The 22305-nt window shown below is 41.6% G+C and overlaps 4 protein-coding genes, 1 long non-coding RNA gene and 1 other non-coding gene across 9 annotated transcripts in view; 1 reads left to right on the forward strand and 5 right to left on the reverse strand.

Annotated features, from left to right (window-relative positions):
- r3hcc1 (R3H domain and coiled-coil containing 1) overlaps positions 1-3096 on the reverse strand; it is a 6074-nt gene extending 2978 nt beyond the window's left edge. For both annotated transcript variants that reach the window (XR_005233061.1, XM_017422897.3), the window contains exons 1-5: positions 2988-3096; positions 2580-2708; positions 1793-1930; positions 1024-1561; positions 701-876 (exon numbers count right to left, since the gene is read on the reverse strand). Coding sequence is in view for 1 of the 2 variants with exons in the window: in XM_017422897.3 (XP_017278386.1) it covers positions 701-876; positions 1024-1561; positions 1793-1930; positions 2580-2623 (896 nt within the window). In the remaining variant the exon portion in view is untranslated. The remainder of the gene's footprint in view (positions 1-700; positions 877-1023; positions 1562-1792; positions 1931-2579; positions 2709-2987) is intronic.
- Positions 3097-3257: 161 nt separating this feature from the next.
- On the reverse strand, positions 3258-6350 carry golga7 (golgin A7). Its single transcript, XM_017422766.3, has 5 exons — positions 6194-6350; positions 5672-5794; positions 5432-5584; positions 5226-5327; positions 3258-4414 (listed from the first exon to the last, which is right to left on the reverse strand). The coding sequence occupies exons 1-5, from the start codon at positions 6200-6202 to the stop codon at positions 4367-4369; spliced, it is 435 nt and encodes a 144-aa protein (XP_017278255.1). The 5' UTR covers positions 6203-6350; the 3' UTR covers positions 3258-4366.
- A 200-nt stretch (positions 6351-6550) lies between these two features.
- LOC112450736 lies at positions 6551-8681 on the forward strand. 2 transcript variants are annotated; one of them, XR_003039415.2, is made up of 3 exons: positions 6551-6752; positions 7042-7130; positions 7326-8681. It is a non-coding gene; the product is annotated as an uncharacterized LOC112450736 (long non-coding RNA). The 2 variants fall into 2 exon arrangements; XR_005233130.1 differs by having other exon boundaries at positions 6551-7130.
- On the reverse strand, positions 8517-11383 carry rplp0 (ribosomal protein, large, P0). The gene is made up of 8 exons (XM_017422760.2): positions 11282-11383; positions 10876-10983; positions 10594-10769; positions 10254-10341; positions 9538-9684; positions 9210-9395; positions 8978-9118; positions 8517-8728 (listed from the first exon to the last, which is right to left on the reverse strand). The coding sequence occupies exons 2-8, from the start codon at positions 10927-10929 to the stop codon at positions 8576-8578; spliced, it is 945 nt and encodes a 314-aa protein (XP_017278249.1). The 5' UTR covers positions 10930-10983; positions 11282-11383; the 3' UTR covers positions 8517-8575.
- LOC112450739 lies at positions 9784-9913 on the reverse strand. The gene has a single exon (XR_003039418.1). It is a non-coding gene; the product is annotated as a small nucleolar RNA SNORA63 (small nucleolar RNA).
- Positions 11384-14137: 2754 nt separating the features above from the next.
- The window catches only part of pxna (paxillin a), a 31556-nt gene continuing 23388 nt past the window's right edge, over positions 14138-22305 (reverse strand). The window contains exons 7-12 of one of the 2 annotated variants that reach the window (XM_017422846.3): positions 21114-21272; positions 19858-20031; positions 18041-18122; positions 17800-17948; positions 17039-17332; positions 14138-16734 (exon numbers count right to left, since the gene is read on the reverse strand). In XM_017422846.3, coding sequence (XP_017278335.1) covers positions 17066-17332; positions 17800-17948; positions 18041-18122; positions 19858-20031; positions 21114-21272 — 831 coding nt within the window. In that variant the 3' untranslated portion in view covers positions 14138-16734; positions 17039-17065. Of the gene's footprint in view, positions 17333-17799; positions 17949-18040; positions 18123-19857; positions 20032-21113; positions 21273-22305 lie in introns of both variants that reach the window. The other variant, XM_017422845.3, reaches the window with a different exon arrangement.

A 22305-nucleotide genomic window follows, 5' to 3' on the forward strand; every position in this document is an offset into this window, starting at 1 on the left:
TGGGGTTCATGAAAAAGACATCAACTAGAAAATCTGACTTATTTTATCTATTCTAAGAGGAAAGGTAGGAATACAATTTTCTCTTTGTCACTGAATGTGTTCCTGGTATAATGACCATAAACATTTAATAACGGAGCATATATGTAAAAAAAAAAGATTTCTGATGTAACTCAGCTGGGTTTCAACAGAACCCAGGAAGTTGTGACTTCACTTCTGTTTGTATCTTCAATGTGGAGTTTGATAACCTGCAGAACTTTGACAAGATAGTGTCTGAAAGGATCATTACTACCATCTAACCAGAGAATAAAATAGCATTTAGTGTATTTTACAATCAGTTTTATGTGTGCTAGTCTGAACTCAGTTTGTTGCATGTAGAAAATCAACTCTTTAACTAAAAAAAGAGAAAACTTCAAAGTATTTTCCATAAATTCCAATATGTATGTTATTAAAGTCATTGTTAAAGGTGGTGTTAAGACAATAATACTGAAAGATTTTATCCTATTTTTGACCTCATTCATTCAGATAAATAAAAGGCTCGATGTGCAGGTGGAGTTTAGTTGGTACGATGTAGCTGAGTACAACAAATCTATGACAGCATCAAAATGAATCCACAGATTAAAATATGAAAACAGACATTAGAACAGGACACTTCAGAGCAGAATGTTAATGAAGACACACACACAGAGCTCCAATCGCAAACCTGTACTCTGAGAACGCATCAAGGAGGTCGTTTGTCTTGAACATAGCTGGGAAGTTGTAGATCTCGATTACGTGGCCAAAGTCATCAGAGTTGAGCACTACGTTCTCATAGACGGAGTAATCGCCGTGAACGAGCTTTATGGAGACGACGTCCGTTTCTTTGAGATGTGCTTTAATCTGACGGAACAGCAGAAAGAACGGCGTTACATGAATATGTTCATGTGATGTGGAGAGATGCTTACGTAGTAAGGCTAAGTATCTTATGAGGAAAAATAAGTCCAAAGTAAATAAAGAGAAGGATATCAAAAGGTACGTGTAACTTACCTGCTCAGTTACATCGTCTGTGTCTGTGCTTGTGTCTTCTGTCTGGACGCTGTCTGACAGACAAGCGAGGTCCTCCCTCTCGTCTCCATCCAAGTTCATCTCAGCGAAAGAGAACTGAGTTTCCTCCCAGACAACAGCCTCGCTTTCATGCAGACTCAGGGCCGGCTTTTGTGTCTTGTCCTGAAAACAAGGCCCCGAACTGTTCGCACAATTGTTCATTTTATCCTCCACCCCTTTGGCACCCGGCTGCTGCGATTTAGGCTCTGTGGCTCCAGGGGGGCAACAGGAGTTACTGCTGCAGCGAGCTGAACTTTGGTAGTCCCTGTTTGCTGTGGAACCGTGTGAGTTTTGTGACGAGCGTCTCTCTCGAGCGGCTCGTGGCACATAGAGGGGCTGGTCTGGCCTTTTGGGTCCCCGGCTTTGTGGGGGGCCAGGAGCTTTAGGCTTGATGCTGCCACCCATCTCTGCCTTTCTGCTCAGGGGCTCCTCATTATAGCAGCCGCTGCCCTCAAGATCACTATCTTCATCTGACTCGCCCCTGCAGGGAAACGAACACAACAGTTTGTTGCTTAAATATAGTTTTTAAAACAACCAGTCCGAGTTATCATAAAAGGCGCACTCAGACATTTTCAAAATGTTACTGACAAGTTGGATAAGGTTAAATATACCAGCTGAATTATCCCATCTTCTCGGAAGGGATTAGTTTCCAGTGTATTTACTTTTTTTTTTTTTAAAAAAAAGGTATAGGTTAAACAGATTTGCTCAGTACCTGAGCTCAGAAGGGCACACCACCACCTGACGGCACCAACTCTCACCGACAGAGAAGGTGGTGAGCTCGGGTACGTCCTCCACCGTCCTGTGGATCAGGTACCGCAGCCTGCTCGGTAACGGGGGGAACAGCAGCACACTGAGAAACAAAGATTGGAAACGTTTATCCCCTGTTGTTTTTAGTGAAATACGTCTGTGGGGAAGGGGGAACAAATGATCTTATTGTAAAATGGCAGCCATATATACAAAAAGATCCAAGTCCTTTACAAACGTTCTCATTATACACTGCTCAGTGATGGACGATACTTGCTTAAAGATTAAAAAACACACCTACGACATTTGGTTGGACTGACTGAACGACTATCTGTCAACACAATAACTCGGTGATTTGGAATTAAAAATAATCCTAGAGACAGTCTCCTTTTGGGGATTTAAGCAACCTGAACCTAACCAAAACACAAGTGATTAAAAGTGTCATTACACTGAAATAACCCTATAAATAGACCGGTTTTATATTTTGTAAGTTTGAACTGGTACTTGTTTTTGTTTTGTTTGCTTGTTGTTGGTTTTAAATGAACAGGAATGACCTACAGGTTCAATTAAAAGCATATTACAAGTACCTGTAAGCTGCTACCCTGTAGTTCAATACATGTTGTCGCCTACATAAAAACAGCACAGCTGAATAATGTACAGGCAGGACTGTCACGGATTTGTGTATTATTCATCGAAACACATAAATAGACTGTAAAGGTAAAAAAAACAGGCTTTATCAGCAGGTCGTACTTCACCTCTTCGAGTTGTTTTCCTGTTGGTATGTTTCCAAATCATCCATGACATGATGCACGAACTGATTTTCTTCCTTCGGGAGATAAATCCCATCGAAACAAGGAAACGCCAGGGTGAGCAGAGAAAGAAGTCTGTGAACACAAAGACTGGAGTTTTATTTAATGTTAAACTACTAAATATAGCTGTATTTTTAGAGCATAAACACTGTGACCCAAATCGTTTTTTTTAAGTTAGCTAACAAGCTAAAAAGGTGAAAGACTAATTGTAGCCGAGCAGGGCAGAAAATAAGTGTTTCTGATGCGCTCACTTTCTGAGATAAACACTGAAAACTCGGAACAAAGCTAGCTTATTTCTAAAATAATGATTTGTCAACATGTTCCTTCATTCTCCCACTTCCTGTTGTAACTCACCTTAAGAGCTAAAGTGTAGTTTAGACTCGATAAGGTGTTATCGTCGCAGGTGAATAAAATTAAAAGCACTTCAGCGAGTGACCCGCTAGCATACTGACCCCGGAAACAGTTCGTCCCAATGAGACAGTGGCACATCCGGTTTGTCGCCTTCAGAATAAAAGCAACCTTCAAACCAGGAAAACGAACGGAGAGCAAGCTGAAAATGCCACTTTCAGGTTGAGTTTTAAGAGAACTGTGCAACATTCTCTTTTTAACAAACAAAGACATAAACATATCTCAAGGAACTTTTATTTAAAGTAGATAAAACGTGACAAAAGAGAGGTAACTGAATCAAACACTCTAAAACAATCATCATGTGGAGCGTTTACATCCGTCACGTGTGAGGATAATCAAAACTGTGATGGCATTTGCAACGAAAATATGCAGCAGAAAAAGCAATTTAGGAGCAATGGTGCACTTATACAACACCACAGAAAAGACAGTGTTCAAACACTTATATGATTTGGCAATGAACTTAGTTAAACATGCTTCATCTATGTCACATAAATATGCAGTTTACAACTTTTAAAACATGTTTCCCGACCAAAATGTTTACATTCTTTTTTCACCAGAGCTCTAACTCTACCAACACGTCAATACTGTGTAGAAGTACACATCACCTTACTGTTTACCATCAATTAGAACTATTTAAAACCAGCCATTTTCAATCCTGACAAACATATTTGTTGTCTTGACCGATTCAAAACATACATTTGTAATTACTGTGATAAAAAAAATGGTAATCAACATAATGGCACAATTTATAAAAACTGATCCGGTCAACTGGGTTACAATTTAGGCAACGATTGCGCATAAAAAGACAAGAAAATGTGTACAAACACAAAAGAGATTATCAAACATTAAAGTTCTAATAAATAACAGGAGAAATTATTACATCAAAGGTTTACATAAAATTCAGGTGAGGAGGTCTATACAAACGATCAGACGGATGAGTATCTGGTAAGTCATCAGCTTATACAGTGAGGTGAGACAAAAAGAAAGATTATGTTCAAGGAATAAAACAAAAAATAAAAGTCAAAATAAAGTTTTGTGCTGCTTTAGGTAAGTCCTGATAAATGTTCTTAGTCATTATTCCAATCATGGAATCATGTGACAGGTTATTCAGGTTACTTCTGATTAATAATCTTTATAAAGTTTTGTTTTCATTTGTTTTGTTTTGTTGTTTTTTTACAGGAGGCACCAAAGTCCTATACTTTTGTTTTATTTAACTACAAAATGAACACCAAGTCGAAACTCCAAAACATGATTTTCCAAATGAAGCAGATTTTTTTTCTTTTTAAATCAGAAAATCATCTGAATCATCCGACCACAAGCTTCTTTTATCTCCCAGAGCCAATACTTCTGTCTTCAAAGATGGTAATTTCAACCTGAAAAATGCCAAGTTAAGAAAACATACAAAGTAAAAATCACGTTTGCACAAATAAATTACTTTTAAAATCCTCTTTTTTTTCCTCCTTAGAATAATTATTTAGTAAAAAATAAACTAGAAAATACAGTGACTGTAAGAAACTTAATATTGGAACGTCTTTTTTATATTAACTGCTTATAATCGATTCCTGCTACATTTCAAAATATTATATTCAATGTTTACTCATCTTGCTTATATACTGGATATAAATTAGTAGCATTACATGAACGTAATGTTGTGCCAATGCCTGTTTTATGTCACGGTAAAGCTGTTTTAAAACTCTCAAATATGTTTATGAATATTAACTTGCAAAAATCTGTTCTTTCTGGGGTTTTTTTGTTGTTTGTTTTGAGTCACACAGAAAACTGCTGTTGATTTTTTTTTGACAGCCCAATCCCAGACAGAAAATTATCAACATCATCCGCTCCCACATTTATATCAGACCCCACGATGTGGGATCCAAATCCCAGCGCAGCGCCGTTTATCACATGATGCGCCTCAAGTCAGCAACAATGCTTTATATATAAATAAATTCATTTACCATTATTGCTGAAATAAAATACATTCATGGTATCTTATCTGAGAAAAGAATAAAAGTCTGTTCTTATTTCTACAAAAAGAAAAATCAGCAAATAGATTTATACACAAGCTTTATCCTAAAATAATGTTTTCTGTCATAACTTACAATGATATGATAACCATAAAAAGGAGAAAACAAACATCTATGAATGAATATTCATTATATTTGAAATTAGACAAGTTGAGGATACAACTCTGAGGCCTCTCTCTATGGGGTCTGTCAGCAGCAAGCCCCTTGGAGCGTAAATCTTCTCATTCTGGTCCTTTATGTATCTGGCAATCTTTTTTAACACCTGTACACAGACAAGAGAACAGCACAGCACAAAACGTTATTATGTTTATTATGTTAAAAAATTAAAACCAACAACAACAGAGCATCCGTCTGAAGCACAGTTACCTTCTCATAGTGCGTCTCCATACAGAGGAAGATGGTGTAGGCAGTCATACAAGCCAGGAAACCCTCCAGGTAGGATTTGCCACAGAGTTTCTCTGCCTCTGCATACAGGTTGTTCAGAGTCTGGATGGTCTCCTCGAACTGCTGCTTATCGAGCTGAAAGCACACCAGCAGATGAAAACCCACAGTCTTACAGTGACTACAATAAAAACAACACAACCACCAGGTGAACTCCGTGCATACCCTGGACTCCAGGTCGGAGGGAAACTTGGTCTGAAACTTGCATAATGTTCCTGAGCTGTAGTCTCTTTGGACAAACACCTTGGAGGAGACAGCCGGCTGCTGGAGGTCCTGTAAGCTGTGGGTCTGAACAGAAACAAAAATCCCATCAGCTAACACAAGCTAACTATGACGATCATCAAGGTAAGGAATGATTATATGCAAATGACGTTAACTATTTATACCATAAGCCTGAGATTCTTCAAATAAAAGCAGGGTTATTAATCACCTTATTCTATCAAACTAGAGAAAATTACAATCTATGATAAAATAAAAGTATACAGTAAAATAAAGACAAACCATCCATCCGTCATATTGTTAGCTACTACCCTACGTAAGCTAATGTTGACTGCTCAACGCTGCTAAAAACCACTAATATGAGACTTTATTACCCAAATTTAATCCCTGCAAGCCTGTACAATTACGTATACAACCACCTCTACAACAACCGTGTCATTTTAAAGGCAATAAACCCTAAAAATTTACCTCAGCCATAGCGGACGTTTCTCCTGTAGCCTCAGCACATCTGTATCTCCACCAGCCAGAGATGACTTCCGGCTTCTACTCTTCACAATAAACAGACGAACTTCGTAAAACGCTGTACTAAATAATTTACAGTTGTCGTTTCCTTTTAAAATATAATTAACCCATATTAAAATATATATATCTTTAACTTTCATCTGACATATATTTATCCTAATAATATGTTCAATTGATCACAAATTAACCTACGAATAGCTCTACCTATGAAGCCTACCATTACTTTGAAAGTCGACACACCCAAACAGGAAGTGATGTTTCTGAGAAACGTACGTATTATCATAGACGTCAATACGTAGAACGGCGTTCCTACGTCGGGGCCATCTTTGTGGAGGCAGGAGTCGGAGATAGTAAAATGCATAGACATAATATATTATGTATATTATGTATAATATATTAATATATTATATTATGTCTATGGTAAAATGCCTCGTACGTGTTCTGCTTGGAATTGTTCTAACCGTTTAGGTATCCAAACCAAATGTCGTGGAATTACCTTTCACAGGTAAGTCTTAACAAGTCTCTTGATCGTATTTCAGCCATAGTCTGCATATTTTTTTACCATTATATTTTGGAGCGTAACTTGCCAACGTTATAGTACCATATACCATAGTTTCCCGCGCAGAATTAATTTATTCGTTTAATGGTATTTACTTTAGTATGGTCATGGTATTATATCTAATAATCAAAATATATACAGTTAATTATATGACATCTCAGTTCACATATATATTTAGAAGTCTGTAATTTGGGATTACTTGGGATTTATCATCAACATTGGCACCCTGATGTAGATGATTCCTGAACAGCTTCAGCGACATCTGCACCTATCGCTTTAGCCAAGATCACTTGGAGCTGCTCTTCAATTCAATCAGGGCATCAGGTTGGAATTTCAGTTTTTGTTTTTCACTTTTGGTTTGTTTGTATGCATGCATGCCCCTCTGTTAACAGTGTTGTCATTACATCCTCTGATAGACAATTATGTATTGCTTTATTTATTTATTTTAGCTTTCTTTCAGATAAAGTCTAACTAGGTAATATGTGAAAGTGTTGAGTCTGTGCTTTTATGTTTTCTCAGGAGGTTGGAACAATAACCCTTCAGCAGGCCAGTTCCAAGCCATTTTCCGCCGCCTGATGGTGCGATGTGGGGTTTCTCCAAGTGCATCAGGAAGCGACTGCGTTTCTGTCAGCTTTAGAAATGCTATCTTCCTCCACTGTAGAAGAAACAGAAGAGCTGCCGTCCCCTTTCGCAAACACTTCTGCAATTGTGCGTGACCACGGTTATCTGCCAACTCGCTTTGGTAGCCTTGTTGACAATGCCCTCGTCTACATCTCAGGGTTTGTGGAAGCTGTTGTGTGATGTGTGCCGTGGTAGCTCGGTTACTGATGCTGTACCTGCATCACTTGATCAGAGCTACCACTTACTCCAAGTAAAAAAACAAAGGGAGGGCTAATGGTTCCATCTGAGGGGACTTTGAGGGTAATCAGACCAGCTGAGCGTTTCATTCACCAGTCTGTGTCCGGGCGAGCTGTCAACCTGTCCTATATCAATTAGTTTGTACGGGCTGATGTTGGAGCTAAGGATGTGTTTGGTCTAAGTGAGCACATTCAGGAAACACAGTGTGGAATTGATAACCATCACTATGTGCTGATATCACTTGTTTCTGTTCCGCAAGCTGAGACTGCAACACATTGCCAAACTAAAAACAATACAGTTACAGAGTGACAACAGTAGGAAAAAAAATGTGTAAAACCATTTTTTTTTAAAGGATTTTAGTGGTCTTACTTAAACAGAAAAATGTCTATAGTGTGCATAACCTTTGTGTATGTGTGTTGTTTAAAATTATTTTTGTTGCCCCAAATGGCCAAAAAATAAATGTTTAGTTTGTGTGGAGGGGAGTTAATTCACATTTATTGTTGTTCATACATTATTAAAGTGTAACCGTTTTTTGCACTACTTTACAGCTGAACAAATTGATGTTTGGGCTTAAAGTTATTGTACTAACTGAAAAGCTTTAATACATTGTTTTTGGTACCCGTTTCTCAATAATGTTAGTTTGTGTGAATTAAAAATGGGGCATTAACATAAAATTCAGTTAAAATGCTTTAAAATCCTATTTGTATTAGTTCACAGTGCAGCTGTGCCTCTGCTAATATGGTGCAGTTACATCACATCAGAAGGCCAACCCAGTCAAGGCGTCTACGTATTAATGTTCATGCTTATTATAAGACGCATCTCCCTGCAGTTTAATTTCCGCAACAAAAAGGAATCGTTTTATAAAAGTTTATTGAATCATGGTCTTTTTGATTCAAACGTTCGCTGTATTTCTAGTCGAACAGACCAAAGCCCATGTCGTCGTCTGATTCCTCAGACTCCTCCTTGACCTCCTCCTTAGCAGCGGGAGCTGCAGCCGTCTCCGCAGCAGCTGCTGGTGCTGCGACAGCAGCAAAAGCAGACGGGTCAGCCAGGAAGGCCTTGACCTGTGGAGACAAAAGACATGGTGCACTGTTAATTTCCATTTCCAGACATTTTTAAACTTTAGGACAAATGATCAAAGTTGAATCGTTAAAAGGTTGTTTAAAATCAAGTGACCCCGACTGCTCAGTAACTTAAAAACATGAAACATGTTAGTCTGTACAGGTTGACTGATCATACAGATTACACAAGCTACACCAAAACCTAATGTGCAAATTAACTAAAAGTTGTTCACTGTAGACCGAGCGTGATACCTTGTCTGCCAGGGGGAAGGAGTAGTCCGTTTCCACAGCGACAGCCAGGACTCGCTTGTAGCCATTGATGAGGGAGTGGGGCACGGAGGCCAAAGTGGGATAGCCGATCTCCAGACAAACACTAGCGATATTTCTCACACCCTAGACAAGTTACAAAATTTAATATTGAATCGGCAATTTAGAGGTACAATATTTTAAATTCAACATCTTGTGGTCGAACCCTGCATCTCACCTCCAAGAACCTGGTATGCAGAGAAGCCTCTGTGATGTCGAGCACCTCAGGGCTGTAAACACTGCCATTGTCATACACTTGCTGGATGATGAGTCCAAAGGAGAAGGGTGAGATGTTCAACATGTTGAGCAGCGTGGCCTCGCTGGCACCAACCTTGTCACCAGTCTTGATCAGACCGACATCACTCTAAAGAAACAAAAATAAGCGTTACTGGGTGAAGCTAATTGAACATTTTTTGCTTTAAATCACAATGTTTGAAAACATTGCTACATATGGGTGTCATTTAAATCTAGTTTCAAACCTATAGCAAAATGTTTTTCAAACTCACCAAAATTTCAATGGTTCCTCTGGAGATTTTGGTGGTGATACCAAGAGCCTGGAAGAAAGAGGTCTTCTCAGGACCCAGTCCAGTGTTCTGGGCCGGCACCGTCACGTCGCATGGAGCGATGGCTCCAGCACGAGCTGCTGCAGGTACCTGAGACACAACAGAGTCATCTTTAATTACTTTGCTTTGGCAAAGTCTTAAAATGCAACCGAGCAGAGTTTTAAACACATTTTATATTTTAGGCTATGAATGTCTGAAACCTTACGTCCCTGTCAGTCAACAGGAAGTGACAGACAGGGATAGCGAGGAAACAGGTTACTGTTTGCAGGGGGAACGACAATACAGTACTGAACACGCTGCATTGTAACTTATCCTGCATGGGTTTAGTTTGATTTTGTGCAGTTATTACTTCGCTTTTTAGACTTTAATTACCTACTGTGACCGATTTTGTTTTATTCACTGTAACTGTACTGTGGTTCTTTAAAGTGCTTTATAAATGAAGCCCATCTCATACAAATAAAATAAAAATAAAGCTGAATACAGACTAGCTCTAGATTTTAGACTTGCAATTTCACCTCTGTCTAGTAAATTTAATAATGAGAGTATTTTGAATTGATGTTTCAGGGTTGTTTTACATGATCAATTTAATGAAACAACAAAAAAAAAAGTCTCTTTGGACTTGTTCTCATGTATGTTTTTTCCCCATTCGATGAGATTACCTTGTTGGCCAGCAGCATGTCCCTGACCTCAGTCAGATCCTCCTTGGTGAAGACGAAACCCACATTCCCTTTAATGTGGGGCAGAAGCCTGTCAAAACACACAACTAGACATTTAATAAAATAAAGACTGTTCCTCGAAAAGAACGGCAGCTCAAAGTGTCTGAAACCTTGCGTCCCTGGCTGTCGGGGGATGTGGACAGACAGGGATAGCTGGAGACATTTTACTTTCAGCAGGGGGAACGACAATACAGCACCACACGAGCTGCACAGTAGATATCCTGCTGAGACTTTAATAAATCATCTGATCTTAAACTGAGGAGGCGGGGGTTGATAAACTCACTTCTCCAGAGCAGGATTGTTCTCCAGGTGACCACGGGTGGCTTTGCGCATCATGGTGTTCTTCCCCATCAGCACCACGGCTTTCCCACGCAGAGACACACGGATGGTCTGCATCTGCTTGGAGCCCACGTTGTCTGCCCCCACAATGAAGCATTTTGGATAATCATCCAAAAGTTGCTGCAAAGGAAACACCACGTCAATAAAAAAAAAAATCCACCTCAAATTAAAGGTTTTTAAATGGTAAATAACGAGCTGGTGTGTGGATACAGGTCGTGGTACTCACGATGATTTTCATAAAATAGTTGGACTTCCACGTGGCCCTGTCTTCCCTGGGCATCTTGACAGTGCTTCCAAGGATCGCTTAACAGCTGGTTTAAAGACAAGGTTGAATCTAGAGCCGGAGAACAGAAAGAGTTGCTGTAAATACAGGATTATTTATTTTAAAAAAGGTGATACAAGCAGAAACTCTAAAGCCCTGACATGTGGCTGTCGGCAAACGCTAGCCGGCTAACGAACGGCTACAAGGCCGCGCTTGAATTAAAATGCATCCCGTTTTAATTCATGGACACAAATTATTTGTCGTCGAGCAGCACGTACAGTTATCTCTTCAGTCCAACACTTCCATAAAATACAGTTATTCTTCACGCTTCCCACGAAGCGCTGGAAAAACAGCGAGAAAAATCACTCACCTTTCAGTAGGGTCCCGTGAAAGAAAGAGGAAGAAAACGGGCGCGAGACGTATTTATTCTAAGCAAATGACCAATCAGAGCCGAGATACGGGCGTTTGCCTCACGCCTATTGGATAGTTTTTATGTCAATCACCCCGAGTGCTTCCGTGTCGACTTCAGAGCGTGGCGTTTAAGGAAACTTTGTTTTTGCCGTAACTACACAACATATAACGATGGCACTGCGTCGTTTTTTTGCCAACCGCCAGTAAACGCCACATGAGGGGAAAAAATATGCCACCAAGTGCTTCTTCTGTCCACTTTCCGCCTGAAGTCTGGAACCACATATTTGGGTATCTGTCGGTGTCAGAGAAGTGCAGCGTCCGGGCATGCTGCAAGTATTTCAAGAAACTCATCGACCACTGGTCTCTTTGGAAAGACTGGACCGTAGTTTTGAGCTATGGAAACGGTCCTTACAGCTGTCGGTTCTGGGACACTCTTCGTCGCAGAAAAGTGTCCAGCGTGGTGATGAGGAGCACCAAAGCTAAGCACTGGAGTGTCCTCTCTGGGACTCTTCCTGCTCTCAGCTCAGTCGTCGTGGAGGCTTTGTCCCCTCAGTCCGAGAGCTTCAACTTGACCAGCGGCTTCCCACATCTGACACGTCTGGCTCTAAGAAACGTGTCCCTGTTACTGGATGCAAACATGGGGTCTAAACTCCATCGCCTCACTCACCTGAGCATGTGTGGCGTGACTGTCAAACCCAACTCTGACCTGTTCCTTTGTCTGCCCTACCTCAGGAGTCTCACGTCTTTGGTCTGCCACAACGCCGACTTGTTCAGAAAAGGCGTCAGGGTGGTTGACACCTTGGTTGCCCTCCTGCCTGAGCTGAAGCACCTCTCCCTGTCTGCTAAGTACACCTGTCCCCAGGTTGGCGGACCTGGTTTGGGAACCGCCTCGTCCTTGTCCAGCCTCGAGCTCATCGACTGCTCCACTCGTCCGCTGCCCGAGGACACTCTGTCGGCGATTCCTTCCCTGAAGAGTCTCTCTGTTTTCTACAAGTCCTCGCTTCAGGAGTCTCTGGAGATGTCAGCAGGACTCGCAAGTCTGAGAAACTGGCTGGGTAGACTCACCAAGTTGTCAAGCCTGACCGTCGTCAAAGGCTTGCCTGTGAGTTCGTACGTCGCCTCCATCCCCGCCGGCGTGACCAGCCTGGCACTGGTCGTCCCCGGCTTGTCCTCAAAAGACTTGGTGGCGGTAGCTACGCAGGTGCCAAATCTCCTCCACCTCCACATAGACCCCTGGCCCTCGCATTTGGGCGCTCACACGGCCCGAATCCCAGAGCTATTTCCGAAGCTCAGAAGCCTCCGACTTCGCCAGGAGCACGTGCCTGAGGAGGACTTCCTGTGCCTCCACCAGCTGCAGGACCTGCAGTGCCTGGAGATCCTGGACAGGGGTCGCAACCTCTCTGGTCTCATTGAGAAGTTTCAAGCTCTAACGAAGCACAGAGTACAGGTTGTGACGTCTAGCCAAAGAGACATGTTTGTCTGTCCTTGTGTTTCTCTTGAGCTGTCATCTTAAGACTTCCGGAGAGACTCAGAGATCCAGGAACACCTGTTCTGTAAGACAAGGTTTTATTGTTTGGCCGTACAGTTTAGATCATCAGAGTCTGCTGACGGATGTTCATCAGGAGAAATTCTCTGGGTCAAATTGTGTGGTTCACTATCATTCAAAGTTATAGACACAGGAGCGTGGAGGATGCTGCAGCACCCCCTAGTGGATGCCAGAGAACATGCTTGTCCAAATTGTAGACTGTTTATATCCAGACCAGGGGTGGGCAATCCTGGTCCTGGAGGGCCACTACCCTGCAGGTTTTACTTGTTTCTCTGCTCCAACACACCTGATTTAAATCAATGTGTGATTAACAGGCTTCTGCAGAACATGAAGAGGTAATTTAACAACTGAATCAGGTGTGTTGGAGCAGGGAAACAAGTAAAACATGCAGGATGGTGGCCCTTGAGGACCAGGATTGGAGACCCCTGATCTAGATCTTTGACAAGAACCCCTAAATTTAAAGACCAGCTTCCCTGTCGGCTGGTCCCGGTACACATTAGTACACAGAGTCCCGCCCTCTCCATGTAAACAAATGGAACATTACCCTTAGTAAAATAAATAAATACACCTCAAGATAATTTTTTCCAGGTGTCGACTCTTGTTGGACTTCTTACCTTTGCTGCCCAATGTTCAAATCCGTTCAGCTGAAATCAGTTATTTCACGCTAAAAAGAAAATTCATGTACGCATGTACTTAAGCTCATGTTCTCACTTGAAAGCTGACATCTCGAGTGCTGGTTACAGAAATATAAGATGGCAGCTCCTGCTGTCTTCAGTTCCCAACAATAGAAAAAAAGGTGGACAGTTGGTCTAGTATATTAGGTCTTTGATCCAAATACACAGTTAAAGAATAGATGGACAAAAAGCAAAAACATGCACTACCAGTGTGCATTTTTACCGACTTCTATTTAGTATAATTATATTTATTTTTTAGTATAGGTTCAAATTTGCACACGCCCCCAGCTGAAACACAGTCTCACGGCACATTTACTTGTGAGATTTTATTGTCAATCTGCTTCATTTCGAACTGATCGACCTGTGACTGTTTATTCTTTGTGCCAAAGGTTTATTGTTCAAGTGCTAGTAGTAATATCAGTGATCACAACAAATTCTTAACCAATGTTTTGCTGTTCGATCTTTCAAAAGTGATTGTTTTAATACAAAACATGTTGTTGGGATTTACTTATTTTGTAAAACTGCGTGCAGTCCAGCACTGATAAAATGTTAAAGTCCGTACGGAAAGTAAGTGCAAAGAAGTGCCAGTAATCCAGACTTTTTAATCTTTTATTTTGCAGAAGTTTACCAATCAGGACCCAAACAGGCTTACGCCCCATCCACACCAAGAGCCACACAAGTTCATGGCTCATGAGAAAACTCAAATCGTAAATAATCACATGAACGTGAATCTCCACAAACCATTTCACATAAACGCAATAAAAGTAAAAACCGTTGTTTCTCTTGTTTTTGTTTCTGACGAAAGCAAAGATTAGAAGGCAAGTTTACCATTTACAGCACGTGTGAGCGAAATGAACTGAACAGTTTGACAACAACCGCATTCCCCTCTGCTACATCCATCTGAATGTGCTACGAGCGAACGCGGGGACGTGTGCCGCGTGGATCGGCACAGCGTGTTCCTCCTCAGCTCCAGTACAGTGTATGGTTCGGCTACAATGCGACACAGCGGGCGAAGCTTCTCCCAGAGTTCCGGTCAGAAAAGGGTCCGATCGCAGGAAAGACAGGTTTCCGCAGCGCGTGAGACCTTATTGCATTGACACGTTTGGCACGAGAAGAACTTAAAACCCAGCTTGAACGTGGCTGCTGCGTACCGATGTCTTACACAGAGAATAAAATCAAAGGCAATGTTGTAGTTTCAGCCCCCCCCACCCACTTTAAAGAAAGAAAAAGAAAAGAAAACAAACACATTTTGATATATTTGCCAAAAGCAGAGCTGTGAGTACGGTTAAATGCATCACTGTGTAAATCTTTGCTAAGGCCTGGCTCTGGCTCGGGGTCACATTCTGATTCCTGACCAGGAAAAACGAACATCCAGCTTCCATCAGCGACCTTTGCGCCGACACCATTAAAAAAAAAAGAAGAAAGATCACAGTTTATAGTTTCAAGAACGCAGGGTGCCGTGTTCCCTCTGACGTCCTGACACACTGAAATCAAAGCTGGTGTGTTTGAAAGACTGAGACCTGGGTAAACTATTGTTACAGTAGGCTACATGCTAACAGAGCCAGCTCTTTGCATATCAGCTCAAAACAACATACATTTTCATCAAAAAAAAAAAAGAAAGAAAAGAAAGCAGACAAAACCCAGTTCTGTCACCAAGTTGAACACATTACAGGCATAGAAAGTCATTTTCTGATTGTAACAGCAACTGGCAGCTGGTGCTGATAAAACCCAAAGAAGTGAGCATGCTTCGGACCAGAGCGCACCATTACACCATAAATCTTTAACAAGTACTTACGGATGAATTTAATACAGTGACAAAACGCACAGGAGTGGCGACAAGTAATCACTGAAAGTGTTAAAAATAGAATTCGTCTAAATTTATTCTCTGTAATAAACGTAAGCAGATACAGCAGAAAAAAAACACCCACGTCCATAAGAAGACAATCTCATTTGTTTTAGCTTGTTTCTCCTCATAAATTGCACCACAGTTTCAAACATTTAGAATCATAGCATATAAGATTTATTTTGACAAGATTTCTCTTTAAAAGTAAATTCTGGCAACAATTAAGTTTTAAATGAGCAATTATAAATGTATGACACAACAGCAGTTCAAATTTTTAGAAGTGGGGGTTTCGTGGAGACAACTGTTACAAAGATATGAATAATAAATATCTTACCTGTTGCAGATAGCTCTTTGAAGAGCCATGATTCGGAGGAATCGAATTTAATTCTGAACAAAATGAAAAGCTGACAGCTAGTCTGAGCAGGGTGACGATATCAAAATGGATTGTTGCCGTCTTAAAACATCTCAGATCTCAAAGATTTAAACAAAAATGTTCTTTTAGAAACCTTTACTTCTTTGTCAGTTTCACATTACAGAGTTATCCTTGCAGAAATGTGATGTTCCTGCTAAAGTGTGCAAGTTGCTGTGTAATGTGAAAACGACAATGTTGTAAATAATTATACATACCTTTTCACATGAATCGCTCTGAAATCTTTGAGATCTGAGTTGTTTTAAGACAGCAGCAGCATTCTGGTCTCAGCCCCCACAACAACTAACCATTAACTCCTCAGTCAAGTCAGAATTAAAACCTTTCTTGTCCAAAATGAGGTCATTCAAAGAGCTATCTACAACAGGTAAGCCATTATTTATTCATAACCTCTCCCACAGAACCCCGCTTAAAAACATCTGAACTATCGCTTTAATCTAAAACAAAATTCTCACGTTCTATAAGTAAAAAAAAGGACTATAATTATCTGTTTGATTTCACTTTTTAAGAAGTAACAGATTAACACAGACGGAAGATAAAACTCAAAAAATAGTTCACTTTCTAAGGTAAGCTGTAGAAAACAAGGAAGTAGTATCTTGATGACTTTTAACGTATAAAATCCATTTTAAGAAAGTATCTGAAGATCTGTTGCTGAAGTTCTCAAAAAGGTCGGACTCGGATGTTAAAGAAGAGGACGTGTGTCTTTGTGCGTGTACATATTAAGATTGTTTGTTTGTCTGAAATGGCACCTCATAAGCTAGAAAAATACCTCTCTTTTTTTAGCACTCGTTGGCCAAACACGGAGCATTCAACGCTCGTATTACTTTAAAACTGCTTCGGGTGACTCTCCGTGGTCCATGCAATCAAGCAGCTTGCATCAGATCTGCATAAAAGTCGCCACCGGGGGATGCAAGGTCTTGCCCTGCGGTGTGGGAAAAATACTTTTACAAGTTAAAACTGTTTATGTACATGCGTACGAGGGAAACGCAGCGAATCGCCTTCTTCTTCCTGTCGCACACAGGACTAAGAGTCTAAATAAAAAAACAATCTCTTTGGGCTCTCTTAAAATGTCTTTAGTAAAAGTGAAAAAGTGTGGACATTCAGAGAAGTCCTTTCAGTGTCAGAGCTAATAACGACATCTTCTACTCTCGTGATGTGATTGGAAAAAAATCTGTTTAAAAACTCAAAGGCGCACCTAAACGCGCGCCTTTTTTTTTCCGACTTACGCAAGAAACAGCCGACGCGGAGTGAGCCTAGCTGAAGAGTTTGACGAAGCAGCTGTGGCAGTAGGGCTTTTCGTTCTGCTCCTTGAAGGTGCCCTTGTTCAGCTGCTTGAGGCAGAAAGCGCACACAAAGTGCTCCGGGTGGAACTTCTTCCCCATGGCTGTGATGCAGCGACCTGTGATGGGCTTCTGACAGCCGGAGCACAGCGAGCCGCGCCGCTCGTGGTAATGAGCCTCGCAGTACGGCTGCCCGTCGTGGTCGAAGAAGCTGCCGTTTATGAATGGCGTGAAGCACTCCTGGAAAACACAACATATCGTGACAATGGCTTGCTTCGTGGCGGAGTGGGCTGTATTAAACATTAAAACGAGAGAGTAACCATCATTCAAGGCCTGTCTTATCACACATTCTTCTGTTCGGGGGAGCAGCTGCTCTGTAGAAGCTGCAGCAGGCTCTAGTTGGAGCTAAGCTGCAGTGATTGGTGCTCATATTCTTGCAAAAACAATTAAATTTAAAGGCCAATCATTCCTCAAAGCTTCTAGGTGTCCCAATTCTGTGTTGGCAAAGGTTGATTAGCTGTGGTGGCCATCTTGAATTGGGTTCACGCCAAAAGTTAATCAGTTGTTTAATCACTTTCTGGGCCTCGTCGTATGTCTTGTGGCCCATAGAAATGTCTTGTAGGCATGTTAATCAGGGTAAATTTTGGTTTTCTTTATCTGAATAGGGTTTTACATGTGATCCGATAAAGGTGTGCCCAGTGACTCACCCTGCAGACGAAGCATTCAGGGTGCCAGAGCGAATTGAGGGCGGAGATGTAGTTCTCAAGGATGGCTCGGGCGCAGCCGCCGCATTTCGGGGCAAACATGTCAAAGTAGTCCTTTCTGCAGAACGCCTTGCCGTCCTTCTCGTGGAAACCTGGAGGGCAGCAAAGGGAAAAAGCCGATTGAAACTAATCGCTCCTTCAAATGCAACTTTGCTGCGACGGCTGGAGGACGTGGTGCCGGTACCTTCAGGTCCAAAAAAGGATCCGCACTGAGCACAGAAGAAGTGCTCCGGATGCCAAGTCTTGTCCAAAGCCGTCACTACTTTCTGTAAAGAACCGAGAGAAGCAAACGATCACTCTGGTGTAATTTGTATACAGCTAGGCTGATAAACAAAAGCTCTCGTTAAACGAGAGCAAAGAAACAAGTCGATGCGTGGGGATGTTTATCTCCCATCTCATAAGAAACTACAAGAGGACGCCAGGAGAGGGCAGGCTAAGTCCAGACACCGGAGAATGGGTGGGAGGCGCTGGAATGCTAAAACCGATAACATTTGTTTTCCAGCAGCTTCAGCTGTAAGCACACAAGTTTGAAACATCCTTAGGGGCACATTCCTGCAGAAGAGCAACAAATTACAGTGATTCTAGGCTTTACCACCAGGAGGTGACATCTCAAAGAGGATTATTTAACTTGTAGGTAATTTTAACAAGACTAAACCTCGGTAAAAGTGCGCACATTTCTCAAGTTCTTAGGTTAAAAATATTAAAGCAGGGCATCATGAGACGTCTTTTAATCAACTGTCAGTAAATTAAAGATTTATTTAACCAAAAATATGAAATCTGAATGCTCCCTCTGGCTTTCAGATGCTGAAATCCCAGAAAAAGGAAGCAAGAGGTGATGGTTTGTGTGGAAGACGAGTGGTGCATGAGGATCAGTTAGGAGGCCTTGGCCGTGACTCGTGTTGGCCTTCCTGCAGACTGAAGTCCACTGATCACTGCCCGCCTCTCTTCAAATGCCTCTGGCACTGTGTGTGTTTGCACGAGGGTGTGTAAGAGCAGTGGCTGGGGGAAAGAAAAAAAAAAAGAAAAAAATCCCAAAGGGAGTGTGTCGCTTTGAAGATAAGTCTGAGTGCTGACAAGCGGGAGAGGAGAGAGTAACACACAGTGACACGGACATATGAGCTTGCCTTGTCTGTATCAGTGATGGCCACGTTGCTTTAAAACTGTGAGCACCGACATACACTTTGGAAAAAGTAGGATGTCTACTTAACAACTTCCAATTATCCACAACTTTGTGTGTGCTCACGGCAAATAAACAAAACAAGCTTTTAACAAACAGGTCCTTCAGAAAGCGAGGGGTAGCTGCAGTGCTACGTAACTTTAATTAAAGACCCGGCGTTCCTTGAAGGAATGCATATCGCTCCCTGCCTTTTATGCCGGAGTTTTAGAAGAAGATCAGCTTATGTTGAGAAATGAAAAAAGTTGTAGCAAACCTTGACAATAAGGTTAAGCGCGACCTCCTGCAGTACTGCGATATCTCAGGCTCAGAGTATGAGCTGTAAATGACTCTCAGCTAGCACGACTTCACATTTTAGCTCAATTTCTGTAAAATTAACTGGGTTATAGCCAATTTTGCGTTGGCTTATGTGGAATAGCTGTGGCGGACATCTTGAGCTGGCCTTACTTCAAAAAGTTAACCACTTGTAAAAGTTCATCCTGTGATGACTTTTGCAAGTTTCTTTCAAATGTGTCCAGAGGTTCATGAGATATGCTGGAAACAGACAGACACGTGCGGGTAATAAAAAGTCATCTTTACATATATGACTTTGCTCTCCACTTGTGTTAAATATTATTTTTAAAATGAATGAAAAGTAGTCAGTCATTTCACTTCAACCATTTCTACAACAGTGAGTACCTGTCAGCGTCTGCTTCACAGAGACGAACACTTTCCATTGTGTAGTGATTTTTCCACTAAGGCCATAATCCTTTAGCTTATAAATAAATAAATATCATTATGTACCTTTTTGCTGTAAGTGCGTGTTGATGAGTGTTTGCATTACTAACATCCAGTATGGGTCCATTACAGTAGTGGCACCGCGGCGAGAATAGGCTGTGGTAGTCTTTCTCACAGTAAGGCTGGCCGTCACGCTCAAAGAAGTTCCTGGAGCCTATCTCCTCCTGACACTGGGTGCACACAAAGTGCTCCGGGTGCCACGTCCTGCCCATGGCAGTCACGACCTGGTGTGGGGAGACACAGTGCATTAAAATGTGATGAGTTTGCTCAGAAGGGGGGGAGAGAGAAACTGCCCCGCAGCACTTCAGGCAGCAAGAGGCAGAGGGATTACTGCACAGAGTAGTAGACGTACATTCAAATGTAAATTTAAATTCAAAGTGGTGTTTCGTTTTCTGATGTTCGTGAAACCGTGAAGGTAAGATGTAAAATCTACTCGGAGAGAAACTACTGCTTTGAAACGGGGCAGTTTTTCGGTGAGCGAGTGACAACTGGAGACAAGTTTCGTCTCGCAAATTTGTGAAACTGCAATTCAATAAAACAGAAGAGTGCAAGCAGAATGTTAGCATTATTCAACTAAATAAAAGCAGTCGACTTGATACGAGTTGAATTATTTACTGAAACAGTGGTTTCAAAATGAAGCAATCAGTGCAGCCGTGCACATCCTGCATAACTCCTCTAATTAGCCAAAGAAATCTGCAGTGTAAGCTTTTTTTTAACCACGCTACTAAAAAAAAACTACCAGAAATGTGTTTTTTATAAAGCCTGGTGGTCTTCTGTGCACAAGCTAATGCTTACTTAAATGAAAACTGGGCATGAGGGATAGATATAGCCACCAGAATGTCAATGCCTGATGTGTGAACTGCAGTTATGAAGACTAAAGTTCAGTATTTAGGTGAAGCCTTTTTTGGATTTTAGCAGAAAAACGGAATAAAAAATGGTAAGGAATGCATCTCAGCATGAAGTCAAAGACATTGTGCAGGTCTGTTTTGTACCTCACTTGTCACTCAAAGTGTCCATGTTCAAAATAATATGCAATTCTAAGAGTTTAGGTATAAAACGCCCCCTTCTGAGCAAATCTGACAATCGGTGGGTATTGACTTTAGATCCTCTTTAACTCTTCTGAAGCTCTTTAAAAAAAGAGAGAGTCAAAGAGAGGTAGGGAAGACCTTGTAACTCAGGGGGAATTTGACCTGAAGGCCACAGGAGAATAAAGGTAAACTTCAAAGAAACCACAGTTTTTTCAGCTTTATTTCTCTCCATTTAAAGTTAGAGTTTGGTTACAATCTTAAAGTTTCAATTTCCTTACCTGTCCAACAATTGGTTTCTTGCAGGCACCACAGACTCCCTTGGCCACGGTCTGGACTCCCAGTCTGTTGAGGTCGGACTGCAGGCTCCCCAGCATGTTGTCCAGCTTGTTGGCTTGTTTTGCGGGAGCAGGGGGAGAGGTCTTTCCCTGTGACTGGATCTATCAGAAATGGAAAAGGATTTTCATATGCTATTAGATAAACGATAAACCAGAAACAAACTCTATGAATGACGGTTTACCATCCTTTCTTTTATGGAAGGGAAATTACAAAGGCAGACCAGAGAAATATGTGCAAAAACCTGTTGTCAGTCCTAATTCATGTTTGCAGACGTTTAAGATTATATAAACACTGTATGAGTGTCTGAGTGCTGCAATGTAAGCAAACAGACCTTCTCAAATGGTGAGGTTATTAGATCTTCACGACTCCTACATTCCTCTGAGAGAGAAAATAGCACCTCTGCTGCACCTTCTCACCTCTGGCAAAATTAAACATCCTGACACACTGGAGATGTGTAGTAAATCCTGCATGTGTTCATCCACTTCCACAAATCCTCGCCAAATGACTTCAAAAAAGGTTCAGGAAACTAAAAGAGGAGACCTTTCATTTCATTGAACTAAACTCATGGGACCTGTTGACTTAAGTCCTGTGAGACTTGCTCTAAATGTGGTGGTTACTGCGCTGTCATGTGGCAGATTAGGTTTCAGCTGCGAGCCAACCATTCCCGAGCGTGGCAGGACACTTAGTGCAACAGGAACTTTGGGGAGCTCCACTCTTGCTTTCCCCTGAGCTCTTAAATTCTGCCCTCCGCTCCAAACGCACGGCTCTTGGCGCCATCAGATGTCAGATTTAGAAAAGGGGCTCAGTCTCTCCACCCTCACCGTCAGCGCCTCTGTTAACCCGAGCTGACTGGATTTCAGACAAAGCTTTGAGTGGGCTTCCTGTTTCAATACCAAAACTGAAAATCTGAGCCCCCTCACCCAATAAAGAAAACATCAACTAATCAACAAGCATGTAAAAGAAAAAAGTCAAGCAGAAAATAGAAAGTGGAAAAGTGTGAAAGTAGGATGATCAGAGCAGAAGAAAGGTGATCCATGCCTGCACTGGTGGAAAGACGGGGTCGTAATCCGTCTGACAACCCACTGATACAACGACCTTTGGAGGCGGGGGTGGTGTGACGGGCTTGGGTGGGGG

Source organism: Kryptolebias marmoratus, linkage group LG4 (genome assembly GCF_001649575.2).
Source record: "Kryptolebias marmoratus isolate JLee-2015 linkage group LG4, ASM164957v2, whole genome shotgun sequence".
Taxonomy (NCBI): domain Eukaryota; kingdom Metazoa; phylum Chordata; class Actinopteri; order Cyprinodontiformes; family Rivulidae; genus Kryptolebias; species Kryptolebias marmoratus.